Source organism: Thalassophryne amazonica, chromosome 18 (assembly GCF_902500255.1).
Source record: "Thalassophryne amazonica chromosome 18, fThaAma1.1, whole genome shotgun sequence".
Classification (NCBI taxonomy): domain Eukaryota; kingdom Metazoa; phylum Chordata; class Actinopteri; order Batrachoidiformes; family Batrachoididae; genus Thalassophryne; species Thalassophryne amazonica.
The window spans coordinates 39,841,830-39,865,891 of NC_047120.1; the positions used below are offsets into that span (position 1 = coordinate 39,841,830).

The window sequence follows — 24,062 nt, forward strand, 5'->3', positions numbered from 1 at the left end:
GTGCTTCCTCGAGGATGAATGGCCCAATTTAGCTCCTGTTGGAGTGACTCCCGCTGTGGTGGCTGGTTAGTGGAAAACTCCTGGGAGACTTCCGACCATGAATCCTGCATTGAGGCAGTTTTCTGAGGAAAAAAAAAATTTTCTCCGCATGTGTTTGTGCTTACAATCAAGTTGACCGCGAGTCTCTCCCGCATTTCTCATCTTTCCCAGCAAAGTAAGGCGCCGCTGTAGCCAATGTTGAACTTTCAGCAGCCCCGCGCTGTCTCCAGTCACATGTCACCTTTAACCTGCGGCACTCACCTGTCAAGCTGTCATATTACATCAACATCCCCAGCGTGAGGTCCTGCACTCGGAGGGGAACGTGTGACCAAACGGTCTGGATCTAGGTTGATAACGATCTCTCTACAGTGATAGAAATCCTTGTGTGACTACATTTTTAGTATGTAAGTCAGGGGGTTTATGACCTGATGTCCATCTGGGTATTTATATATTTAAACGTACCAACATGAGTCCCTAAAGCTTTGTCGCCTACGTGAGCGTGCAGCGTAATGTGCACAGAGCCGAGGTGTTGAAGGCACAGAGTTAGCGTTAACATATTCCTTATGGCAAACAGCCGAGCTACTTCAATGCACGGACACTGCCAAACCGTGGCGATTTACGAGACAACTCTGTGCGCTGCACGGCAAAATGCTAAAAAGGCACAAAGCAGACGCTTGGCGGCTTCAGGAAATTCTTTGAGGAACCAAAATCCTGCAGCGTCACGCTTGAAGGGCAATCCTTTAAGTATAAAACCTACAAAATCATCATCACGACCTCACTTCTTAATGTCTCACTGAGTAACTGCTAATTTCTTAATTTAAATTAGGGATTTCCCTATCAAGGTTTTTTGTTTGTTTGTTGCCCCAATCCAAGTCATTTACTAGAGAGTATCTGAGTGCTTTTACATCGGAATCAGAGTCCAAATTTGATACTTGTGTTTACACTTGCTCAGGTGATCACATTAAAGTCAATCTACCATAAATGTTTGACACATTAACACCTCTGCAATGCATTAAAAAAAACCTTCAATCCAAGTTGCTCCTTAATGTTTTTATTGTTTAATTATTTATTTTACAAAATAAAGGAAGCAAATGGATTTTTAAATATGGCTCTCATCATTTAATTTAGTGTAGCCTTGTAGTAGTAAAACTAGAACACAGTACTCTTTACTGAGCAAGATTTTTAACAAAATATGGTTAACTGTTAAAATGCATTCAAATGTATTATCATTATTACTATTACAGTGGTCCCTCGCTATAATGCGGTTCACCTTTCGCGGCCTCGCAGTTTCGTGGATTGTGTTCTGCGTCCTCATCAAGCAGGCCGGTCGTGGCACCGCTAAGGGAGAGTACGCGCATTGTGTTCTGCGTGTGTTTATAAGAATCTTCTCGCCCAGAAGAAAAAAAGAGCGCCAACAAGTACCCATAACTGTGTTCTTCACTTGGAAAAAGTGATTATTGTGGGCAGTCTAAGGCACACCTGTGCACTAATCATGGTGTCTAATCAGCATCTTGATATGGCACACCTGTGAGGTGGGATGGATTATCTCAGCAAAGGAGAAGTGCTCACTATCACAGATTTAGACTGGTTTGTGAACAATATTTGAGGGAAATGGTGATATTGTGTATGTGGAAAAAGTTTAGATCTTTGAGTTCATCTCATACGAAATGGGAGCAAAACCAAAAGTGTTGTGTTTATATTTTTGTTGAGTGTATTTATAGGAAAATGTTCGATTTTTATTTCTCAAACAAACGTTTGGGCCTGAAAACAGGTTGGTCTTATTTTCTACCAGGGTTTGAACTTTGAGAGTGTTTACACACGAGAGAAAAGTGAGAAAATGTTAATGCCTGTTTGAGAAAGTGTATAAAGTGTGTAGTGAGGGGTTTTACAGCTTTAAAACGTCTATAATAATTGTAAAAAAATAACGCTGACTACTTCGTGGATTTCGCCTATTGCGGGTTATTTTTTAGAACGTAACTCCCGCGATAAACAAGGGACCACTGTATATGCAAAGATGTCTCTAAAGTATGTGCACAAAAGTAGATTTTCATCCCCCCCCCCCCTCCAAAAAAGGGGAGCCCTTCTTATCCCTGCACTACCTCTGGCTATGGGACTGCACAGTGCTTAAAAGCGGGAGGAAACACACAAACAAGAAGAACAACAAACTTGTGTAGCTGATCAGAAGTGCACTACATGCATCATACTTCAGAAATAAACGTGATGCGCATTTGAAGCGAAGCAGAGCATAAATTTGCTGAGCCTGTAGCGAAAGTAATGGAACGCAGACCAGTTGGTGTGAATGTTGTGTTCCATTACTTTCACTATTGAGGTCACGTGGATCCTCAAACATATTTTATATAAAAAAAGAACATTGTAAAATATTTGCACCACCTTGCAAACAGTGTCTTTCTGAAGTGATATCGGCTCTTGTGGCAACTATGAAAATACCTGCAAACCTTTGGTTACTTGGACACCCTGTGGTTTCAGAGTACAGATCATACATACAAAGTAACACCAGTTAAAACAATGTCAAGGATTAATTTTATTTGAATAGTACTTGTGGATCTTTAAATAGTTTGAGTTTAAAATGTGAATTCTGATGAAGGTTTTATTGAAGGCGTGTAAGATGTGGCTCATAGCGTGACTAGCGTACTGATACAAATAAATAAAATACGCATACTGCACTACATATTGCCTGTCCATGTCATATCCTTCTCTGCCCACACAGTTTATATTGCATCAAAGTACTTGCAAGAGAAGACTATCATCACAAAGGGAGCATTTTGTCCAAAAAAAGCTGAATTTTATTTATGTTGTGCTTTTTCCTGACAGATGTTATTCAACACACTTTATAATGATTCACCCATTCACACATACACTGATGATGGGGTCAAGCCATTCAACTGCAAACCAATTAAACTGCACAAAATGTTCCCATGACAACAACCAAACCAAATCAATTTCCCCATAATCCAGATTTACATGCATATAGATGAATGCCAGACAAAGGCAGAATTTTTTAATTTTAAATTTTTTCTGTTAGGTCGTGGTGACGGAGCGGTCGCTTCAAAGCAGATGATGTCACAGATCTCGCTATTGCCCCCAACTTGGGATTTTCAGTTGGACTTTTAAAACAAATGCTTGTTAATTCCTGGGTGTTCACACAGGTCTTCTTCCTCTATTATATAAAGTCTGTACGGTCCCAAGCATCTTACGTGTTTGTATAATTGTAGTACCATGAATCTCTATAATCTTCCATGCTCTTTAAAGAAGCATTCATCTTGGTTGTATGCAACCTGTTGACCCACTAAAAATCTAACATAGTGAATAAAAGGAGGAATAAATATATATTGTAGCTGTTATCTCTACATATCTTTAAGTAGACATTCTAAATGGCATCACATTGACAAAATGGAATATGTGTCTATCAGTTTGTTTGTTTGTTTCACTTTAGTATTTCTGTTTTTCTTGTTGTTTAATGCTGATAAATTATACTGTATTTGCTGTTTTTCCGATGTCTGTTTTTGTCTCTCTGTTTGAGAGAGATGGGTGTGGTGTCTGTTCTGTAACCCTCCCATCCTGTGCACTGGCAACATTTCCTGTATATTCGTTTTGTGAATTGTGTTTGTAACATGGCCCAAGCAGAGGGTCGCCCCTTTGATTCTGGTCTGCTTGAGGTTTCTTCCTCAAATCTTCAGAGGGAGTTTTCCTTACCACTGTTGCCTGTGTGCTTGCTCTGGGGGTTGGTAAAGCGCCTTGAGGCAACTTTGTTGTGATTTGGCACTATATATATATATATGAAAATAAATTGAACAAAAATTCTTTAACAAAAAAATGGAGCCAAAATACTTTGTATAACACTGTGGAGAGCAGTGCAAGGGGAGTCAGCCATATATGACTTACTACAACAACAATGAGCAATATCCAGAAAACCAAAGAAGACAGATTCAGAGGTGTGAGAAATGTTTTCTTATCCTGTCATCCTGTCCAGTGGAGGCTTTATTCTTAGCTGCTGGGAGGTGCGCACAGTGTATTGAGCGGAGGCACTGCCATAGCTACGGCTAGAAATACTTGTAGCTGGTTCCGCAAAAGTGGTGTTACATAAGCACCATGTCAGTGGCCTTATTATAACAACAGGGACACCAAGATGACATGATCGCCAATATTTGCACCAAACCAGGTGGGTACTTTGCCATGAATGATACTGTGCTCACCAAACATGGATGTTCAGGCAAGATTTTTCTAAGATCCATTGTGGATACAGAATGACGTGTGGAACTCTTGAGAAAAAGCTCAATCTGGGAGACAGATTTTCACAGCAGCTTCATACCAGTATGTTTTGGCCTGCTGTTTCGAGAAAGTAGACCTCAAGTTGATGTTTGTTAACAGATCAATATTAACCCTCTGGGGTCCGGGGGCATTTTTTGGACAGTTCACTCGCCTAGCATAATGTTTTATTATTGCTGTTAACAGCTCTCCCTGCATCCCACAATCAAGTTTTATGCCTCTTTTTTCAGGACAACCTGTGCTTTCAATATATATGCTTTTGTTGTGTTTTATAAGTGTAATAAAGGTTTACAATCACAAATAACAAAGGAAGAAGTAAAGCGAAAAATAATTTTCCACACACATTTATTCAAAACACATAAACTATAATAAACAACTGTTTTGACACTTTATAAAGGTAATTTGAGGTCTTGTGTGAAAGACTGTACAACAAAAAGGTTCTAACAATAAACACAAATGCACAGTTTGAATATATACAAAATGGTCTATGCATTTATGCTCCAGTCTGAGGAGCAGCCCCTCTCCCTCACCTCATTGATATGGTAAGCAGTGCTTTACGCCAGAGGGAGAGAGCCACAGAGTTATCCAGTAACATTCAAATGCAAACTAGTGGAGGAATCCTGATAGTTACACACTCTTTGTTTGAGCACGTGAGATTGTCATGCGAGGCTCTCCATCTGCTTTCACTTTCGCTGTGCGTAATGGGGCAGGGCGCAGTGGAGGAGTTAGGGGACTATTCAAACCAGCCAACTAGTAAGGTATCACTCCTGAAATGATCTTTGGCTTATCACGTGAGGTAAATCTGCCCTACAACTGGATTTTGGAAAACCATGTGACAATGAACCAATTCCAATTGGACACTCACATTCCGCACATCATCACACAGCTTCTATGAGTACAAAGATGGCCGATGGTGGATCGAAAGTCCGCGGAGTTAACTTTTCAGCAAAAAAAGAAATAAGTTTCTATCTCATATCATTAAAAAGTTATTGGTTGTCTAGACCTGACTTATGGTGATGTGATTTGGCACTGTGTCAATAAATTGAAATGGGTGTCTAATTTTCATTTTGGAAAACAAGTTCCTTTTGTTGATAAAACTACATGATTTATTTTAGATTGTTCAGCAAACAATAGACCAACCAGTTTGTGTTGATGACAGACATGTCAGTTCTAGTGACTTGTTGAGGTGGTAAAACAGCCAGATCAGCAAGTGTCCTCCCCAAGTTCATTTGTCCATATCATGCATTCATGGGCTCTCTGCCTTCAATCATATCTGGAGTAGCTCTGTGACATAGGAGATGGATTACCAACATATAGACATGGGTTTGATTCCCGATGTGTTATTCATGCTACCTGTCTGAGTCCTTGGACAAAACACTTTATCTGCATTGTTGTTGTCCACCAAGCTGTGGTACCAAACCTGGCTGGGGAAGTAACCTGAGATGGACTGGTGTCTCATTTATGGGGACACTCTCAACCAATTCATTTTACAGTGTTTGGGTTTAAGCACTGGCCCCATGGCAATCAGGGCCGGCACAGCAATTTAGTGGGAAGGGTTCACTAGTCCGAAGGTTCAGTAGTTTGTGTATTTACTCCAAATTAAGCCAAACATCGCAATTCACAGAGCCATCTGTGAAGGTTGAGTAACTGCCATTTAAATTAAAGACCAAACTCTGAATTACGGAATATTGTGTATGACATTTACAGTGAGGAAAATAAGTATTTGAACACCCTGCGGTTTTGCAAGTTCTCCCACTTAGAAATCATGGAGGGGTCTGAGATTTTCATCTTAGGTGCATGTCCACTGTGAGAGACATAATCTAAAAAAAAAAAAAAAAATCCGGAAATCACAATGTATGATTTTTTTTTTAAATAATTTATTTGTATGTTACTGCTACAAATAAGTATTTGAACACCTACCAACCAGCAAGAATTCTGGCTCTCACAGACCTGTTAATTTTTCTTTAAGAAGCCCTCTTATTCTGCACTCTTTACCTGTATTAAAGGCAGCTGTTTGAACTTGTTACCTGTATAAAAGACACCTGTTCACACACTCAATCAATCACACTCCAACCTGTCCACCATAGCCAAGACCAAAGAGCTGTCTAAGGACACCAGGGACAAAAATGTAGACCTGCACAAGGCTGGGATGGACTACAGGACAACAGGCAAGCAGCTTGGTAGAAGACAACAACTGTTATGATTATTTATTAAAAGTGGAAGAAACACAAGATGATGGTCAATCTCCCTCAGTCTGGGATTCCATGCAAGATCTCACTTTGTGTGGTAAGGATGATTCTGAGAAAGCTCAGAACTACACAGGAGGACCTGGTCAATGACCTGAAGAGAGCTGGGACCACAGTCACAAAGATTACATTAGTAACACATGATGCTGTCATGGTTTAAAATCCTGCAGGGCAGCAAGGTCCCCCTGCTCAAGCCAGTACATGTCCAGGCCCATTTGAAGGTTCACCAGGACCATCTGGATGATCCAGAGGAGGCATGGGAGAAGGTCATGTGGTCAGATGAGACCCAGAATAGAGCTTTTTGGAATCAACTCCACTTACCATGTTTTAGAGGAATGAGAACAACCCCAAGAAAACCATCCCAACCGTAAAGCATGGGGGTGGAAACATACTCTGGGGTGCTCTTCTGCAAAGGGGACAGGACGACTGCACCGTATTGAGGAGATGGATGGGGTCATGTATTGCGAGATTTTGGCAAACAACCTCTTTCCCTACAGTAAGAGCATTGATAGATGGATCATGGCTGGGTCTTCCAGCATGACAGTGACCCCAAACACACAGCCAGGGCAACTAAGGAGGGGCTCGGTAAGAAACATTTCAAGGTCCTGGAGTGGCCTGCCAGTCTCCAGACCTGAACTCGATAGAAAATCTTTGGAGAGAGCTGAAAACTCCAAACCTGAAAAATCTAGAGAAGATCTGTATGGAGGAGTGGACCACAATCCCGGCTGCAGTGTGTGAAACCTGGTGAAAACAACAGGCAACGTTTGACCTCTGTAATTGCAAACAAAGGCTACTGTACCAAATATTAACAATGATTTTCACAGGTGTTCAATACTTATTTGCAATAGTAACATACAAATAAATTATTAGAAAAAAAAAAATCATACAGTGTGATTTCAGCATTTATTTTTTTTTTTTTATTATGTCTCTCACAGTGGACATGCACTAAGAGCGAAAATTTCAGACCCCTCCATGATTTCTAAGTGGAAGAAATTGCAAAATCGCAGGTTTTCAAATACTTATTTCCTCACTGTATATTGTACGGTGCAATCTTTAACCGGCGAAGTTAAAACAAAGTGACTTGTTGCTTTTGTTATTAAAGTAACATTCATTCTCGCATCACAGATGAAAGAAATGTCTTTTTAATAGAAAAAAGCACATGTACATATACGGCTCATAGTGCACCTTACTAAAACTTGGCATCAAATAATTCATTTATTGAACTGAACCTTTGGACTAGTGAATCTTTGGACTAGTAGGATGTTCCCCAGTTAAGTTCAACCAATTTTAATGTTGGTAAACGTGGTCAAAGTTCACTTAGAGCTCATTTACAGCTGTCCTATGTATTTTAATTTTCAACAATTACAGATAGAAAGTTTCTCCCATGCTGTCAAAGGTAAATCACTCTGATGCTTGACTGATGATGTTTAAATATGACCAGTTATAAAAATGTGAACTTGTCCTTTAATCACTGCACGAACCCTTGCATAGCTTAATATGTAAATATTTCCTGTCTTCCTCATGTCCCTAACTTGTTGAAAATGCTTTTAACAAGACATAACGCCTGCGTTCAGTGCTATTAAACTACTTTCTATCAGAGTTGATGTCATGAGCACACTAAGCACTGGACTGATGTCAAAGACAAGTGCAGAGTGAAAAATCTGGAGTTTGACCTCATCTTGTACGCCTGAAAAACTGATGTCCACATCATGCAAACATGCACATAGGCACACACAGTGCTACTGTGTGGTGTTGAGGATGTTTACAGGTAAGAACTGAGGTGCCAGTGTGCGCCCGTCCAAGGAAAACCTGACATGTTGGGTACTGTAAATGGAGCAGGCAGAGAGTGGCGAGCCATTAATCTCATCAGGATTGAGCTTCGACCAGCCTGACTACCGCGCTCGTTCACACAGAGAGAGCCCGACTTGACTTGAGGCACCAGAAATTACCAGTACAATATAAAAGATCTAGACATAGAATAACACATATATACTACGCTATTATACTTTATACTTATTACTGTTTTGTTTATCTGTTAGCTTGCTAGTACGGTTGGCTTATTAACCGACTAATTAGCTCTTCTAACTATAACTATCTTATTTTCGTTATTTACAATTTTATTTTATATGGTGTAGATTTTTAATTATTCATCAGTTTATGTGTTCTTTAAAAGATATCAACATATAGTACATAAGTTCTTAGGTTTCCATTTGATAGCATATAGATTATGCTTTTTATTTTTCTATAGTATGCTAGCAGAGTTACTTTAGATAGATACCAATACACATTACATCATAGCTTCTGGTTCTATAATAAAATACCAGATTTATAGCTTAGCCTACTAACTATAATTTAATTTTACTACTAGTCTACATACTAAAATACCTATACTACAATCTTCTCCTGTATTAATATTTAGGTTTTAAAACCTACTCTTGTATATTATATAATATCATATTTTTTGTATATGTTGTTTATTACCCTTATTATTTAATTATCGGTTATATATATATGATATCTTATCTTCCTTATGTCTTATTAATTATTATTATATATATCCTTTTTCTTGAGCCGCTTGGGTGAGTAGGGAGAGGTCCCATGGGATAAAAAAGCTTTTCAACCTACCATCCCTGGTTCTCAAGACCAGGCACCTAAGTGGCTCTACTCTACTCTTTTCTACTCTTCTATTTTACTCTTCCTTTTTAGATATTTAGATATACCTTAGTATACTAGCATAGTTTCACCTTAGAATTGTAATATAATATATAAGATATACTGTACCTACTGAATTTTCATGTTACATGTTTGAATGGTGAAAACTGGGCCATCGATCTCTTTATTTATCTGGTCAAACTACTTTTCTCTGAAGTGAGCGAATTGTCTAAGAAAGAATCACTTCACTTTGTTTGGGAAAAGTGGTTCATCTGAGAGCCGACAGATTCCGGGTCTGCAGTCTAGTCTTGTTATTCTTAAGCGTTGGTACTCTTTTATTCACCTGTCTGGTATTTGCTTTTAGTAGTTCACAGAAACCTCAGTTTACAGTTACCTATAAACTCTGCTACACTTACAGTCCACACTGAGACGTTTAGTCCTTTTGGACTTCAGACTTTCAAGCTGAGTGTTTCATTTCTTTGCACCCAACCAACTTCATTCCTGTTGAATCAATGTTGCACATTTTGTTTTTACCTGACAGCTTATAAATGTGGTGCTAATGCAAATGTTTATGAAATTCCAAGCGCTATAATTCCTCAATGGATAAACGCCCTTGTTTTGACTTTGAACACACAATCGGGTTTTTCAGGTGATGACAAACCCAATTAATTCAATTAATATTTGTATTTCTCAAGCTGGTAGCCAGTGTGGGAAGACCCATGACCCATCTCTTATCACATTTTATGGAAAATACAGGACATTCTGTCTTTAAATTAAAGCAACACAACAAGCGGGGAGTCTTCAACTGCTGGGGGAGAGTAGACAGCGGTTCTGTCTGTAATGAAAGTACATGGAACAAACACTTTGTCCTCTTCAGCAAAGCTGCTGAACTACACAAAGATCACAAGGATGTCTGGCGGATAAAAGTTCTCTCTTCACAAATTCTTCAACTAGGTCGGGGCAACCACAGTGGTGGTTCCAGCCCCGTTTAACTGGAGGGTCCAGAATAGCTAACTCTGTTTGTTAGATCTATATGTTCTTCAAAAAGTGTATTCATACTACAGGCATTAAGAGCTGAAACCAATGTTTAAAATCATTCAACATTTAAACTACAGCGTTACTTCGAAGTACATATTCAGCCTTGTGGCTACAGTCTTATACCCCGTGACCTTGAGGGTTCTCAGAATGTTACGGTCTTCTTGAATCCTAGTGATTCTCCACTCACCTTGAGCATGTCTTTGAATGAGAGGCAAATCACCTTCAACTGGAGGTGTGGTGAATGATTTAACTTCCGCTTTGCCTGACGCTCAAATTACAACCCCAATTCCAATGAAGTTGGGACATGGTGAAAAATGTAAATAAAAACAGAATACAATGATTTGCAAATCCTCTTCAACCTATTTTCAATTGAATACACCACAAAGACAGGATATTCAATGTTCAAACTGATAAACTTTATTGTTTTGTGCAAATATTTGCTTATTTTGAAATGGATGCCTGCAACATGTTTCAAAAAAGCTGGGACAGTGGTAACAAAAGACTGGGAAAGTTGATGAATGCTCAAAAAACACCTGAACATTCATAGTAAAAGAGTGCGGGTACTAGACTGGCCTGTCTGTCACGCATTGAAAATGTGTGGCGCATTATGAAGCGCAAAATACGACACCGGAGACCCCAGGCTGTTGAACAACTGAAGTCGTACATCAAGCAAGAATGGGAACGAATTCCACCTACAAAGTTTCAACAGTTAGTGTCCTCAGTTCCCAAACGCTTATTGAGTGTTGTTAGAAGGAAAGGTGATGTAACACAGTGGTAAACATACCACTGTCCCAGCTTTTTTAAATGTGTTGTACAAACATGTAGACTCGATTTCCTGTTGTAGTCTGACAGAAGTGGTGCCCCAATGTGGTCTTCTATTGCTGAGAACCAACTGGTTTGAGGTTCTAAATGTGTATTCAGAGATGTTTACAGCTGCATTTGTCATAAATTCAAACCAGTCTGATCCTTCTTCTGTCACTTGTGCCAACAACAAGGCATTTTTAGCCCCAAGAAGCGTCGCTCTCTGGATATTTCATCTTTTTCAAACAATAATCTATAGACTGTATAGATGGCTATGTGTGGAAAAACAGCATATCCATTCTGGTACCACCATCCATACCTCATTCAAAGTCACACTGAAGTCCCATTTTTATCTCCATTCTGATACTTCATTTTAACTTCATCAGATCCTCCACAACTACCTGCTGTACAGTCACCTGCACTTAGTAGTAATGGAGCAAATGGTGTGAGAAATAAATAACAGATGTGCCACATGACATTACTGCCCTCCATAAATAAACAGCATTTATTTAGCCATTCCCTATCTGGCAGACTGAGGACCATTATAAAAAGTATGTTGGCTGCATTGGCACAGGGGACATAACAGCATGTCATGCTCCGTCACAGTTACGCATTTACCAGACTATAAAGAGCCAAGTCAACCTCTGTGCTCTTAAAGCTGATTAAAGCGTGGCAAGTGGCCCAACGAATGTGCATTCCACATGACCATTAGGCTATGTCTTAGAGCACCGAGCCACTCTGTCAGGCACTGTTACCAAAAATTCAAAAAGGAATAAATAATCTCTTGTACATCTTTGGTTCCCAATGCCTGTTTAATTATTAACAAGCCTCCTCCTCTAATACAAAACTATATGACCAAAACACAATGAAACAGTTTGCAATGAAATCTTTACATTTTGGGGCAGAGCTCGAAAAATGGGGTAGGACCATCATTTTACCTTTTTTGTTTGCAATATAATTTGTTACATACAAATACATTTTGAGATAAATCTAAATTAAGTGTTGTTTTTTAAAATTGTGTTAAACTGTACTAAACTAATTGTGACACAAAAGTAGAGTTGTAAGTTAAGGCTGACATGGAACACGAATTACAAAATTCTATAACAGCTATTGATAAAATAACAGAGCCAAAACAAGAGCAATCAGAGATTTCTGATGTACCCCAATCCAAATCTAGATCACCTCCAAAATTCTGTGGAGTCTTCCATGCCCAAATATCTTCTATCTGTAGAGCAAATTTGGTGAGAATCCATGAATTAGTTTTGACGTAATCCTTCAAATTGTATATAAAGTGAAATCTTGATCCAGAAACTGGATCCAGATCCAGATCACCTCCAAAATTTAATGGAGTCTTCCTTGGCCTAATATCTATATGTGGCGCAAATCTGGTGAGAATCCGTGAAGTCCTTTTGAAGTAATCCTACAAAGCCTATATAAAGGGAAATCTTGATCCAGAATCCGGATCCAGATCACCTCCAAAATTCAATGGAGTCTTCCATGGCCTAATATGTGTCCGTGGTGAAAATTTGTGAGAATCCATGAAGTAGTTTTGACGTAATTCTTCAAAGTGTACATAAAGTGAAATTTTGATCCAGAATCTGGATCCAGATCACCTCCAAAATTTAACAGACTTCCATGGCCTAAAATGTGTCTGTGGTGAAAATTTGGTGAGAATCCATGAAGTAGTTTTGACGTAATCCTTCAAAGTGTATATAAAGTGAAACTTGATCCAGATTTCTGATCCGAATCATCTCCAAAATGTAATGGAGTCTTCCAGGGCCTAATATGTATCTGTGGTGAAAATTTTGTTCAAATCCGTGCAGGAGTTTTGATGTAATCTTGCTAACAGACAGACAGACAAATAAATAAATAAATGCCGATTATTTAATTACATCCTTGGCGGATGTAATAAAGCTTTCTGACACATAGTTTACACGTGTCCTTGTATAGCTACATAAAATCAAATAAAATACATGTTATGTTAAATTACAGAAGACGTTATGCAGAGCAGGTAGCTAAGTGGATAAGGAGCCGGCCTGCCAATATGTAGACCTGGGTTTGAATCCCACTCATGTTCCCTCTCTGTGCCCTTGGACAAGACACATAATCTAGATTATCTCAGTCCACCCAGTTGTGAATGGGTACCAGCCTCGGTTGGGCAAATAACCCGACTTGGACTGGTGTCTCATGACTCTCTTCCATTTAATGTTATGGAATCTGGAGATAAGCACTGGCACAATGGACCTATGTAGGACTTTCTTCTTCTACATGTTAAGAGCTAAAAACCCATTGTAACCTTGATTTAATATCTTATCATAAAAAGTGATGACTTCTTGTAGTTGTCATGGCAGCCAAACCAATACTATCTCAACACTGATAAAAACAGATGTCGTCATCAAGCTGGTATTCTAATAACGCGCTACCTCAGCCCAAATTATTTCACGTGGGTGTCATAATTTTCATTTGGGCTATAGGTTGAAACAAGATGAAAACACACACACACACACACACACAAAAAACACATATCTGACAGCTTTCAAAACAATGTTCCTCTTGCGCAGATTCCTTGGAGCTTCTGGCGCCAGTCTCCTAGTCCAGGTCAGGCCAGGATCAAGTAGTATTTGCACATGCTTGTCTTTATGGATTTAGCCTTCCTGAGTGTCATACATTTTGCCATTGCCACAGAGGAAAAGGTATACATGTAGCAAACACATCTTCAGCATATTTTTTCTAAACTTAGCCGCTACTTTGTGTATTATCCCGACACATGAGGTACTCCAAGCAGGGTACTATGCAAGCTTTTTTGGCAAATACAGCTGACTGAAGTCATGACCTGGAAAGTTTTTTGAAGTTATTATGACCCCAGGCTCTTCAGCAGCAGGCAAGCAGAGATCCTGCTTTCATCTTAGGTTCTGCTATTTTTTTTTTCTGGTTTATGAGGCTAAAGTCGATAAAAATCCTTGAACATCACAGAGAATTCCAATATTTGTGAAAAATTGCCTCGGTGATCAGGGTGATTTGTTTCATAGCTAAACCCGATGGATAGTACATAACTTTGACAAAGTCCAACTTTCTCCAAGTACCTGTTCCCAACTGTGCTGAAGTGGAGGTGAGGGTATTGTTTCATAAAGTGTAGATGAGATGGAAATCAATGGGAGACATTGAAAAAAAATTGTTAAAAATGATTCTAGATTTAATCAACTCTTCCATGACCCAAAACCTACTTCTCCATCACATGCAAATGAAATCGATGTCTTCTGAGATAAACAAGCGGGAACTTATTATCTCAGGCAAGAAAGAGCTACAGTGTGGACATGATAACATAACATTAGTGTATGGCAAACAGACAAAAAAAAATTGGGACATTTTAGTAAAAAAGAAACATGATGCTGGACACTGAAAGTGCACCAGGGGTGCGGCGTAGTGTTACACTGACAAACAAAGACAAGTTTTCAAGTGCCACTGCCAACGAGGACCAGATATAGTTCACAAAGTGTCAGCATACAACTGGTTGTTGTTGTGGGTGTGGCCTGTCTGCGATGTCCATGCTCATATTCCGTTGTATCCGCGTGTGATTGTCTCCCTCCCGCGCTCCTTTTGTGCATATGGGTGTCTCTGTATTGTTGTTCATGTGTGTCTCATGTCAGTGTGTGTGTGGATGTGGGCGTGTCCCCTGCCATCAGCCTCCATGTTTCGTCTGCTGTCTGTACCTCTTCACTCTCCTCAGTTTCTCATCCATCGTGTCTCTGTGTATTGTATTCTAACTGTGTCTCCATCTCCTCCATCCTTGCTTCTTCTCGTCTCTGTGGTTTGGGTTCTTGTGTCTTTCATGGTTTGTGCTTCGATTTGCATTTTGTCCCTTAAGTAACAGTGTTTTTCATTTATCACACAGGTTTCTAGGCCACTGAGTTCTGGTATTTTGATGTTCTTTTTGTCCTCACGTGCACTTGCCACTTCTGTTTTTAATTTGCACCTGTGTATCATTTAGTGTTTGGTATTTAAGCCACTCCTGTTTTGTGTGTGTTGCAGGTCGTTGATGATGGTTATGTTTTGGTTCATCACTCAGCCGATGGTGTTTTGCTCCCGTTCCTTCAAGTGATAGTGAGTCGCAAGACTCCAAGTGGATTGTTGACATTACTTTGTCAGCTCATTTATTTTCTCCTCACCGCCACACCTGTTAGTTTCCATTCAGTCCTTAGATTTGTACGGACTTTGTATTTTAGTTGTTTCCCCCTCAACATCTGCGTACACTCTAAGAAGTAATTCAGTGGCTTTGTATATATCACAGTAAGAAACAGCTATAATGAATTAATAAAATCTCTGAAACACATTTAATTGATTGTTTGAGTTGGATAAACCAAATGAAATGTCTAAAATGTAACATTTAAATTGGTCTTAACTTTACATTTATCATTTGAATTAATTTCATTGAAATAAATTAGCATTTGCTTAAATTATATTTTTTGATATACACTTAATTTGGTAAATTTCATTCAGAATATTTGGAAAGGACTATATTTACCAAGATAATTCACAGCTGTTTAATTTACTCAATATTTGTAAGTGTAAAAATGTTTCATCAAAAAAAAAAAAAAAAAATTGAGAACACATTCACAGTTCTTAGAGTGTATGATGTTTTCCTCAAAGTGTGGATTACTAAGCATTTTGGATTTTGTACACTCTTCCCTCGAGTCCTGGGTGCTTTGTGTTTTTGAGGTTCTATTTCATTTCAGCTCCCGTACTAACGTAACAGTGGTCTTGTCAACATGTAGGCAGCAACACAAACGATTAATAAATAAAATTTAGAGCCCAAACAACCTACTTTTGAAAGCGTGAAGGACGAGTGCCAACTTTAGAAACCTATAGAAGTTAAAGATGAATCTAAGTGCTGTACATATCTGAGAGGAATGTTTCTGTTTACTGAGAAAACATGTTACAATATTTGTTGGTGGCTATTGCACGGTGTCGGCTGCCAAACAGATAGAGCTATTAATGAACGCCAATGGCTGAGTCAGAGGTGGACCAGAGTAGCAACTTCGAAGACATTTACCCTCGTGACACCTCCGTCATACACACACGATCACTTCACTCATGACCAGAGGTTACCCTGTGGTGCAGACTTTTCTCCTTCCACCACCAACCTCACTGCCCCCACAGCTATTAAAACTAAGCCTAGTTTATTTTCAGGCGCATCTTTTGCCCAAATTGAAGACAGACCACATTTTCCCCTGAATTGAAATGCACAGTCAGACATGGTGAATGGTGCTTTTATAAGTTTTTGTTTTTATTGTGGTAGCAACTGCCTTTATGAACAATAGTACTGACAGAGGGATGGTGGCCAGAAGGTTCCTGGTTCAAGACCGCCCACTGCCCATTCTCCATCTAATGTGGAGTTGGGTCAGGAAGGGCATCCGGTGTAAAAACCTGTGCCAAATCACCTCAGATCAGCGGTGGTGACCCAGAGTGAAACAAGAGAGAAGCTGAAGAAACTTCCAGTATTGACAGAGGGATGAGAAAATATTGGAGTTGTTGGAAAAAAAAATAGGCTTCTATGCCCACAAAACCCCCTTCTGAAGAAATTTATTCACAGCTGCAAGTTGTACTTGTCAGGAGAAATTCCATCTTTCCTGCAAAAGTTTGTATCTTAAAACTCAACAACCATAAAACTCTCAAAACTTAAATTTTTACACATTAACACTGGGAAATCAAAGCTCTACCTGCTAAAAAAAAAAAAAAAAAAAAAAAAAAAAACATGCATTTCTGACATTTATAAGTACACTTTTGTTACTAAACCTTGTTTTCAAGTAGGGAATGTACCAGAAGCCCTGAAATGTTCACATCGTCCACTAGATGGCAGTAAAAGCTGCTCAAATGTGTGGCAAGGTCTTGATTGTTTCTTCATTTAAGAAGTTAACTTTTGGTGAAAATAAGATGGCCTGACAAGCCAAAAATCAACTTACAGTTGTATCCTTGAGCTTATGGGCAACTTACTTTACAGATATCTTAAGATGATATAAAGCACAGGAAGTGATGTTATACACTATACCATTTCTTCAAGGTGTAAAATTTTAAATAAATCTGGACGTTGCTATACAGATTCCAGTAAAAGGCCATGACAGACAGCTAATGGCACACTTGTGAATATAAAAGCATAGTCAATGATGATGTTTCCAATCTGTTCTTTCCACTAAGTGCTTCCATGTTTATGTCTGTGGTTGGAGTTAAATCTACCTCCCACTGAGATACTTTCCACTGCTGACTGAAGAAAATAAAGTGATTAGCATTACTTAATAATCAATAAATGTGCGTTAAGAGATATCTGGTTCTTCCAAGCCTGATTCTAAATTAAAGAGCACTTATCTGAGACAGACAGGTGTTACAGACTGCTGTGTTAATCGCATATTAGTACATTAATGCATTAAAACAAAAGGTAAACACCTGGTAATTCAATGAACACATGGTGACGGTTTAAAAAAATCTTTTTTTGGTGAATCCATCTTGGATAAATAGCCATGAAAACATTGTTATTAATCAATCCATCGATCCTTGTAGTGTTAACGCAGGACAACTGTGTCATATTATTTAACTAATAATGAAAAAAAAAAAAAAACAACCTAATGAATAGGAAACTTGTGTAAAAACAGAACCAGCAGCAGAGCTCTAAAACTCTAAAACTACATTTTCCAAGCCCCCCAACACACACACACAAACCAATTACATATTGTAGTTATTAATGCAGTTATTAATCCTGTTCATCCACGTCACTTCCAAAGAAAATTGTAACATCTTCAGCTCTGCCACCACCAGCTCTATAGCATCCAAAGGCATGATGGCATGACAATGCTTTAACCCCTTGAGCCATAATGACACTTTCCTCCGAACTTGTCAGCTTTCATCATATTTCTATTAATAGATATTTTTACACAGTGTTTGAGATAAATATATGCCTCACTTTCAGAAGGCTGAGATCGTTTTGAACATTTTGATATGCAACACATGGGTGTTATACTAAAATAAAGTATCCTAAAAGGGGAATTTCTTAAAGTATGGTTAAAAAAAAAGGGGGGGGGGGGGGGCAGTCTTAAGGTATGGTTTAAAAAAACAAGAAAATACCCTTAGGGCTCTAAGGGGTAAAACAATGGGGGCTGCAAAAAACTGAACTCATCTTTCAACAATTCAATATTATGATACTAAAAGGTCACAACCGGTCCATGATTCCTATCTGCCTGGACTGCAAATTGTGTGCGATATAGACAAAATGTATTTTGTACAGTACTAGTTCTACAGGTGGCACATTGTAGTTGTAGCCTGCCTTTTTCTCTTCTTTTTTAATAGCTGTACTAACGCTAATGCAAACAAAAAGGCCTCACGTCAAAATGACGTGCTGGCATGTGTAAATGACGACTATCATAATGCACCTCCTCTTTCAGAGATCTTTGCCTGGCCTTGATAAGCTAAATCTCGCTGTGCCGCAGGTCCTGTGAGGAATGACAGTGTTGCTGTTGGCTCTAATGGGCCTGATAGTAAGCATGTTTTCTCTGCCGCGGAACACAAGCCGCGCTTAGATAAAAGTTACACTGACACGCTTGTTTTAGGCCCAGGTCAGCATGATAGAGGAAATGGAAACTATGTCTGTACTTTGTTGTTTAACCTCATAAGTCCAACCATAAACAGCACAGATGTAGTAGGGAGACATTGTTAAGGTTTACGACTTTAATTTAGGATGAAATAAAGTCCTTAAATTTGAGCTAAAACATAAATAGTGAAGCTTTCATCTCCTCTTGCCCCAAGAGGCTATTTTTACTTTTATAATCATGGTTCCAGCTCTGTATATTATAGTTTAAGACTGACCCTTCATCCGAATGCTTATGGCCGAGTCACACTTTGACGATTCGCTCAGTGTTTGTTGTCGAAGAATGAAAAGTTGACCCATGCCAAGGTCCACCAGACTCTGCGGGAGCTACGTCAACATCAGTCAGGCAACGCTGATGGTCATCATGGTCAGCGGAGGCGAATGGAGCAGTAACATTGTACGAGCGGAGGTGACGTAGTGATAGCGGAGCTCAAGTCTTCCTGGCATTTTAGCATGAACGTTGAAGATTTTAAGCAAGTTCAAAAAAAATTTCCGGGACCATGACATACATCAGCTTTGCCTGGCTAATGTCCACCAGCACTGAGGTCTCCCAGACCTCAGTGCAACGATGAAAAATGTGCATTATGGGGTCTCTGAGGACCAGGGTTGGGAACCACTGGTCTAGACTCCGCTTGAGTGGAGCACCGGTGTTGCAGACCGAAAATTGGTCCACCTTGTCTCCACTGCGCATGCGTCAGCAACACGTCTGAGATGGAGTCGCTTCACCCAAAGCGATCAAATGGATTAATGGGCTTATTAACCATTAGATGACAAGGTAAAATCTCTTAAAATCATTCTAAAGTCAGTTTTAAGCAGAAAACGAGGCAATATTCCATGACGCTTTGAAATGACGGACGCGCAGTGAATGCAGCAGCTAGCAGCCCGTGTAGCCGCGTCACACTGATCGCTTTCTTTGTCTTTTATGATGAAATAATGCTGAATTTATGTGGAAATGATTGTTGTACAAAAGCTTCAGATATCTGCCGCTGAGATACAGTAGTGTTCAGAATAATAGTAGTGCTATGTGACTAAAAAGATTAATCCAGGTTTGAGTACATTTCTTATTGTTACATGGGAAACAAGGTACCAGTAGATTCAGTAGATTCTCACAAATCCAACAAGACCAAGCATTCATGATATGCACACTCTTAAGGCTATGAAACTGGGCTATTAGTAAAAAAAAAAAAAAAGTAAAAAAAAAAGGGGGTGTTCACAATAATAGTAGCATCTGCTGTTGACGCTACAAACTCAAAACTATTATGTTCAAACTGCTTTCACTAAACTAGTATTTAGTTGTCTAACCACAGTTTTTCATGATTTCTTCACATCTGTGAGGCATTAATTTTGTTGGTTTGGAGCCAAGATTTTGCTTGTTTACTAGTGTGCTTGGGGTCATTGTCTTGTTGAAACACCCGTTTCAAGGGCATGTCCTCTTCAGTATAAGGCAACATGACCACTTCAAGTATTCTGACATATCCAAACTGATCCATGATACCTGGTATGTGATATATAGGCCCAACACCATAGTAGGAGAAACATGCCCATATCATGATGCTTGCACCACCATGCTTCACTGTCTTCACTGTGAACTGTGGCTTGAATTCAGAGTTTGAGGGTCATCTCACAAACTGTCTGCGGCCCTTGGACCAAAAAAAGAACAATTTTACTCTCATCAGTCCACAAAATATTCCTCCATTTCTCTTTAGGCCAGTTGATGTGTTCTTTGGCAAATTGTAACCTCTTCTGCATGTCTTTTATTTAACAGAGAGACTTTGCGGGGAATTCTTGCAAATAAATTGGCTTCACACAGGCGTCTTCTAATTGTCACAGCACTTTCAAGTAACTCCAGACTGTCTTTGATCATCCTGGAGCTGATCAATGGGTGAGCCTTTGCCATTCTGGTTATTCTTCTATCCATTTTGATGGTTGTTTTCCATTTTCTTCCATGCGTCTGTCTTTTTTTTGTGTCCATTTTAAAGCATTGGAGATCATTGTAGATGAACAGCCTATAATTTTTTGCACCTGCGTATAGGTTTTCCCCTCTCCAATCAACTTTTTAATCAAACTACACTGTTCTTCTGAACAATGTCTTGAATGTCCCATTTTCCTCAGGCTCTCAAAGAGAAAAGCATGTTCAACAGGTGCTAGCTTCATCCTTGAATAGGGGACACCTGATTCACACCTGTTGTTCCACAAAACTGACGAACCTCACTGACTGAATGCCACACTACTATTATTGTGAACACCCCCTTTTCTACTTTTTTTTTTTACTAATAGCCCAATTTCATAGCCTTAAGAGTGTGTATATCATGAATGCTTGGTCTTGTTGGATTTGTGAGAATCTACTGGTACCTTGTTTCCCATGTAACAATAACAAATATACTCAAAACCTGGATTAATCTTTTTAGTCACATATCACTATGGGTAGATTGGAGGACGTTCTTAATTGCGATGAACTGAAATGGAACAACCTGTATTGTTAAATGTATTCTAAAGTGAACATTTGGATACTGCCCTGAGGAAATGTCCAAGCCTATGAGAGCTTGTGTGTGGTGTGTGTGTATTTAAAGCCCTCCCAGAATTAGACTCTACATAATGTCCTGCAATGCTTTAGGATTTTCTACCTGACTTCTAGTGATGCACTCAACTGGTGCACCGTCACATACAGGATGATGGTGTTTAGCCAGCAACAGCATGCTTTGTCTTAAATCAAATAAATGGAGGCATATGTAGGACAATAAATGTCACCACAGTGGAGTCCGTGTCTGTGAGGTTAACCGATCACAACAGTCACCATATCGACAACTGCTTTTAATCTCATTAGGAACGATTAAAGAGCTTAACTTGCCTCACGCCTCAAGTGAAGTGGCGAAATCAAAACATTTGCCAACGTGGTCGCGAGCCAAAACACTGCTAACACGCGTTTGGATGATGGTGCTACATCTGTACCTGTCAGTGCAATTGTTGTATCCCCCACCTGTTGCAACGTGAGGCCTTGAGGGCAAACTCAATTCACCCGATGTAATCCCCAACTGGCTGTGCTTCTGCAGAATTCACAATAAGACGCCCTAGCGCTCTCTCATCTTACATTGTACATTCAGTCATTCATGTACCGTAATATCTAAAAGGAGATAGCCACCAGGAGCACAGTGCATGATATGAGAGCACTACTGAGCACTGATACCAAAGCACGTCACACAGAAAGTCAACCTTAAGGGTGAACATAAGCTTTAAATCCTCCACATCTGTGCATTCAGACCTTGTAAGCGAGAGGTTACAGCTGTTATCCAGAGTGCTTGACACATAAAACAATAGCATTTCTGCATAAACACACAAACGTGGATCATGCATGAGCACAGACTCGCCTAGCCGGTCCTGAATCCCTTGGCGATGTGTGTTTTGCAGGATTGAGAACACTGCACACTGGGGATGAACAAATTGTGAGGTTGTATCCCTAAGAGTTGAATATGTTGCTTATCATGTGCACATGAGGCTTGCGATGCAGATGTTGGTGTCGCTGGTTGTTAATAAAAATAGAGGTCAAAGGAGATAATGTCGGGCTTTTGTAAAGAGCTGATTGCTGACAGGATGGCCTGGGTTTCCATGTACGGATGGGCTGATTCCACGTAAGCCATGGTCACACACAGAATATGAGGTATTCATAGGGTGCAGGAATAAGAGAAGAGGGGAGGTAGTGCTGTGTGAACCAGCAAAGAAGGGAAAGGAATCAGGAGCTTTAACCTAACCATGAGTGTGACACATCTATCCCTGGTTGAGAGCATTTCAAAAAGCACTACAATTATCAGACATCCCTGCACGCTTTGAACAAACATGACTTCCTTTTATAATTTCATCAGAACACCACTTATACCAATCAATCACAAACACTTTGCTGATCAATGCAAAATGAAATCATTTCTCTAGCCCAATTAGTTGCAGAGCCATGACAGAAAATGTGTTTGCATCACATTTTGTATACATTGACCATGACCTTTGTTAATCCTCTCCAAAGGTTAATCATCTCGAGATATCTGGCCCAAGTAATATTTCTACCAAGTTTGGTGAAAATCCCTCTATGTGTTTTTTAGTTATGTTGTTCACAAACACACACACGCACACACAGAGAAGTTGCAATAAATTAGTGCAGCAAGTGTACCTGGAGCTCACACCATTGCCACTCCACTGTGGTCTCCGTGTCCAGTCCTTTATACACAGTCTTGAAGGACCCCCTTCCAATCTCTGTGTTGAATTTGAGGTACCTTCCATCTGGTGATGTTGCCACAGCTTTGGTCTCCACATCCTCCTTTTCTTCCTCTGCCCACTGGATCCGAGACAAGGTCTTGTGCTGTTTAGTCTGAACCAGTTCATTGTCAGAGTCTGAACTGGCGTCCTGAGCCCCGGATCTTGCACCTTGTCCCATTTCCCAGTGATGGACCCCTGCTCGGGTTCTGGCTGCAGGGGGGCGTGTTGGAGCTGCCGCCGGGGCTGGAAACCGGAGACGGCGACTGCGGAGAGTCGTCGGTTTTCTCATCCTCTGCTCTGACTCGGATAAGGTCAGGATGTTTTCAGCTGACCACGACAGGGCTTGGAGATGCCGCTGTATAAAGGAGAATGCGTGTCCATGCTGATTTCTGCAGGCCGTAAGAGTTTTCTCCGCGCGCCCAGCGCGTGTGTCCTCAGCAAGGACGAGACCCGGGCCAAAGCAGTCGTCGGTCATGTCCACAGACAATCGTGGGAATCCGCGTCCACAGATCTCAACCTGAGCGTTTGACATAGTAGCGGGTTCTCGTTTTGGAACCTGAATGGAGAAAAGTAGCGCGCGCCGTTTACTTTACGCATTTGCGCACAGTACTTTGTCATTAAGGACCAACAAACAACTGATCTGCGATGAGCTGCACAAACGGTTAACTATTACATGAAAATATCAAAAAGCTGAAGGGTAAGTTTACTTACACGTCACGGTAGCCGCGTCGAAATGCTCGCCCCTTGACATTACGCACGGAAATACGTATTTACGCATCGTTCTTCTCACTTAAAACCCAGTTTGTCCACCTTCTTCCCAAAGTTATCAGCCATAACCTCCACGCAAAGGACGGAGCTGCTTATCAACAGAGCAGCGCGCCGCGCGTTCTGCACGCCTCCAACTCCGCCCCCCTCTGACGCACAGCCGGGAAACGCGCACCACTCAAGTGTCCTACCAACCAAACCTTTAAGCACTTTGCATTCAATTTTTTTTCCTTTGCATCCCTGTTGATTTCCTTTCTATTAAGGGGTCACATTGTGCAGAATAGCCATCGACCTTTTACAGTAAGATATGGCTGGAACTTTTGAGTTTTTATTAAAGTGCCACAATGCAATGGTTCCTG

At 40.0% G+C, this 24,062-nt stretch overlaps 1 protein-coding gene across 1 annotated transcript in view; it reads right to left on the bottom strand.

Moving 5' to 3' along the window:
• wnk4a (WNK lysine deficient protein kinase 4a) overlaps positions 1-23,797 on the bottom strand; it is an 89,924-nt gene extending 66,127 nt beyond the window's left edge. Inside the window, 7 exon segments of the mRNA XM_034193226.1 lie at positions 22,853-23,103; positions 23,106-23,147; positions 23,150-23,239; positions 23,242-23,286; positions 23,289-23,397; positions 23,399-23,494; positions 23,650-23,797. Of these exon segments, the coding sequence (XP_034049117.1) occupies positions 22,853-23,103; positions 23,106-23,147; positions 23,150-23,239; positions 23,242-23,286; positions 23,289-23,397; positions 23,399-23,470 (609 nt within the window). The 5' untranslated portion in view covers positions 23,471-23,494; positions 23,650-23,797.
• Between the last annotated feature and the right edge of the window lie 265 nt (positions 23,798-24,062).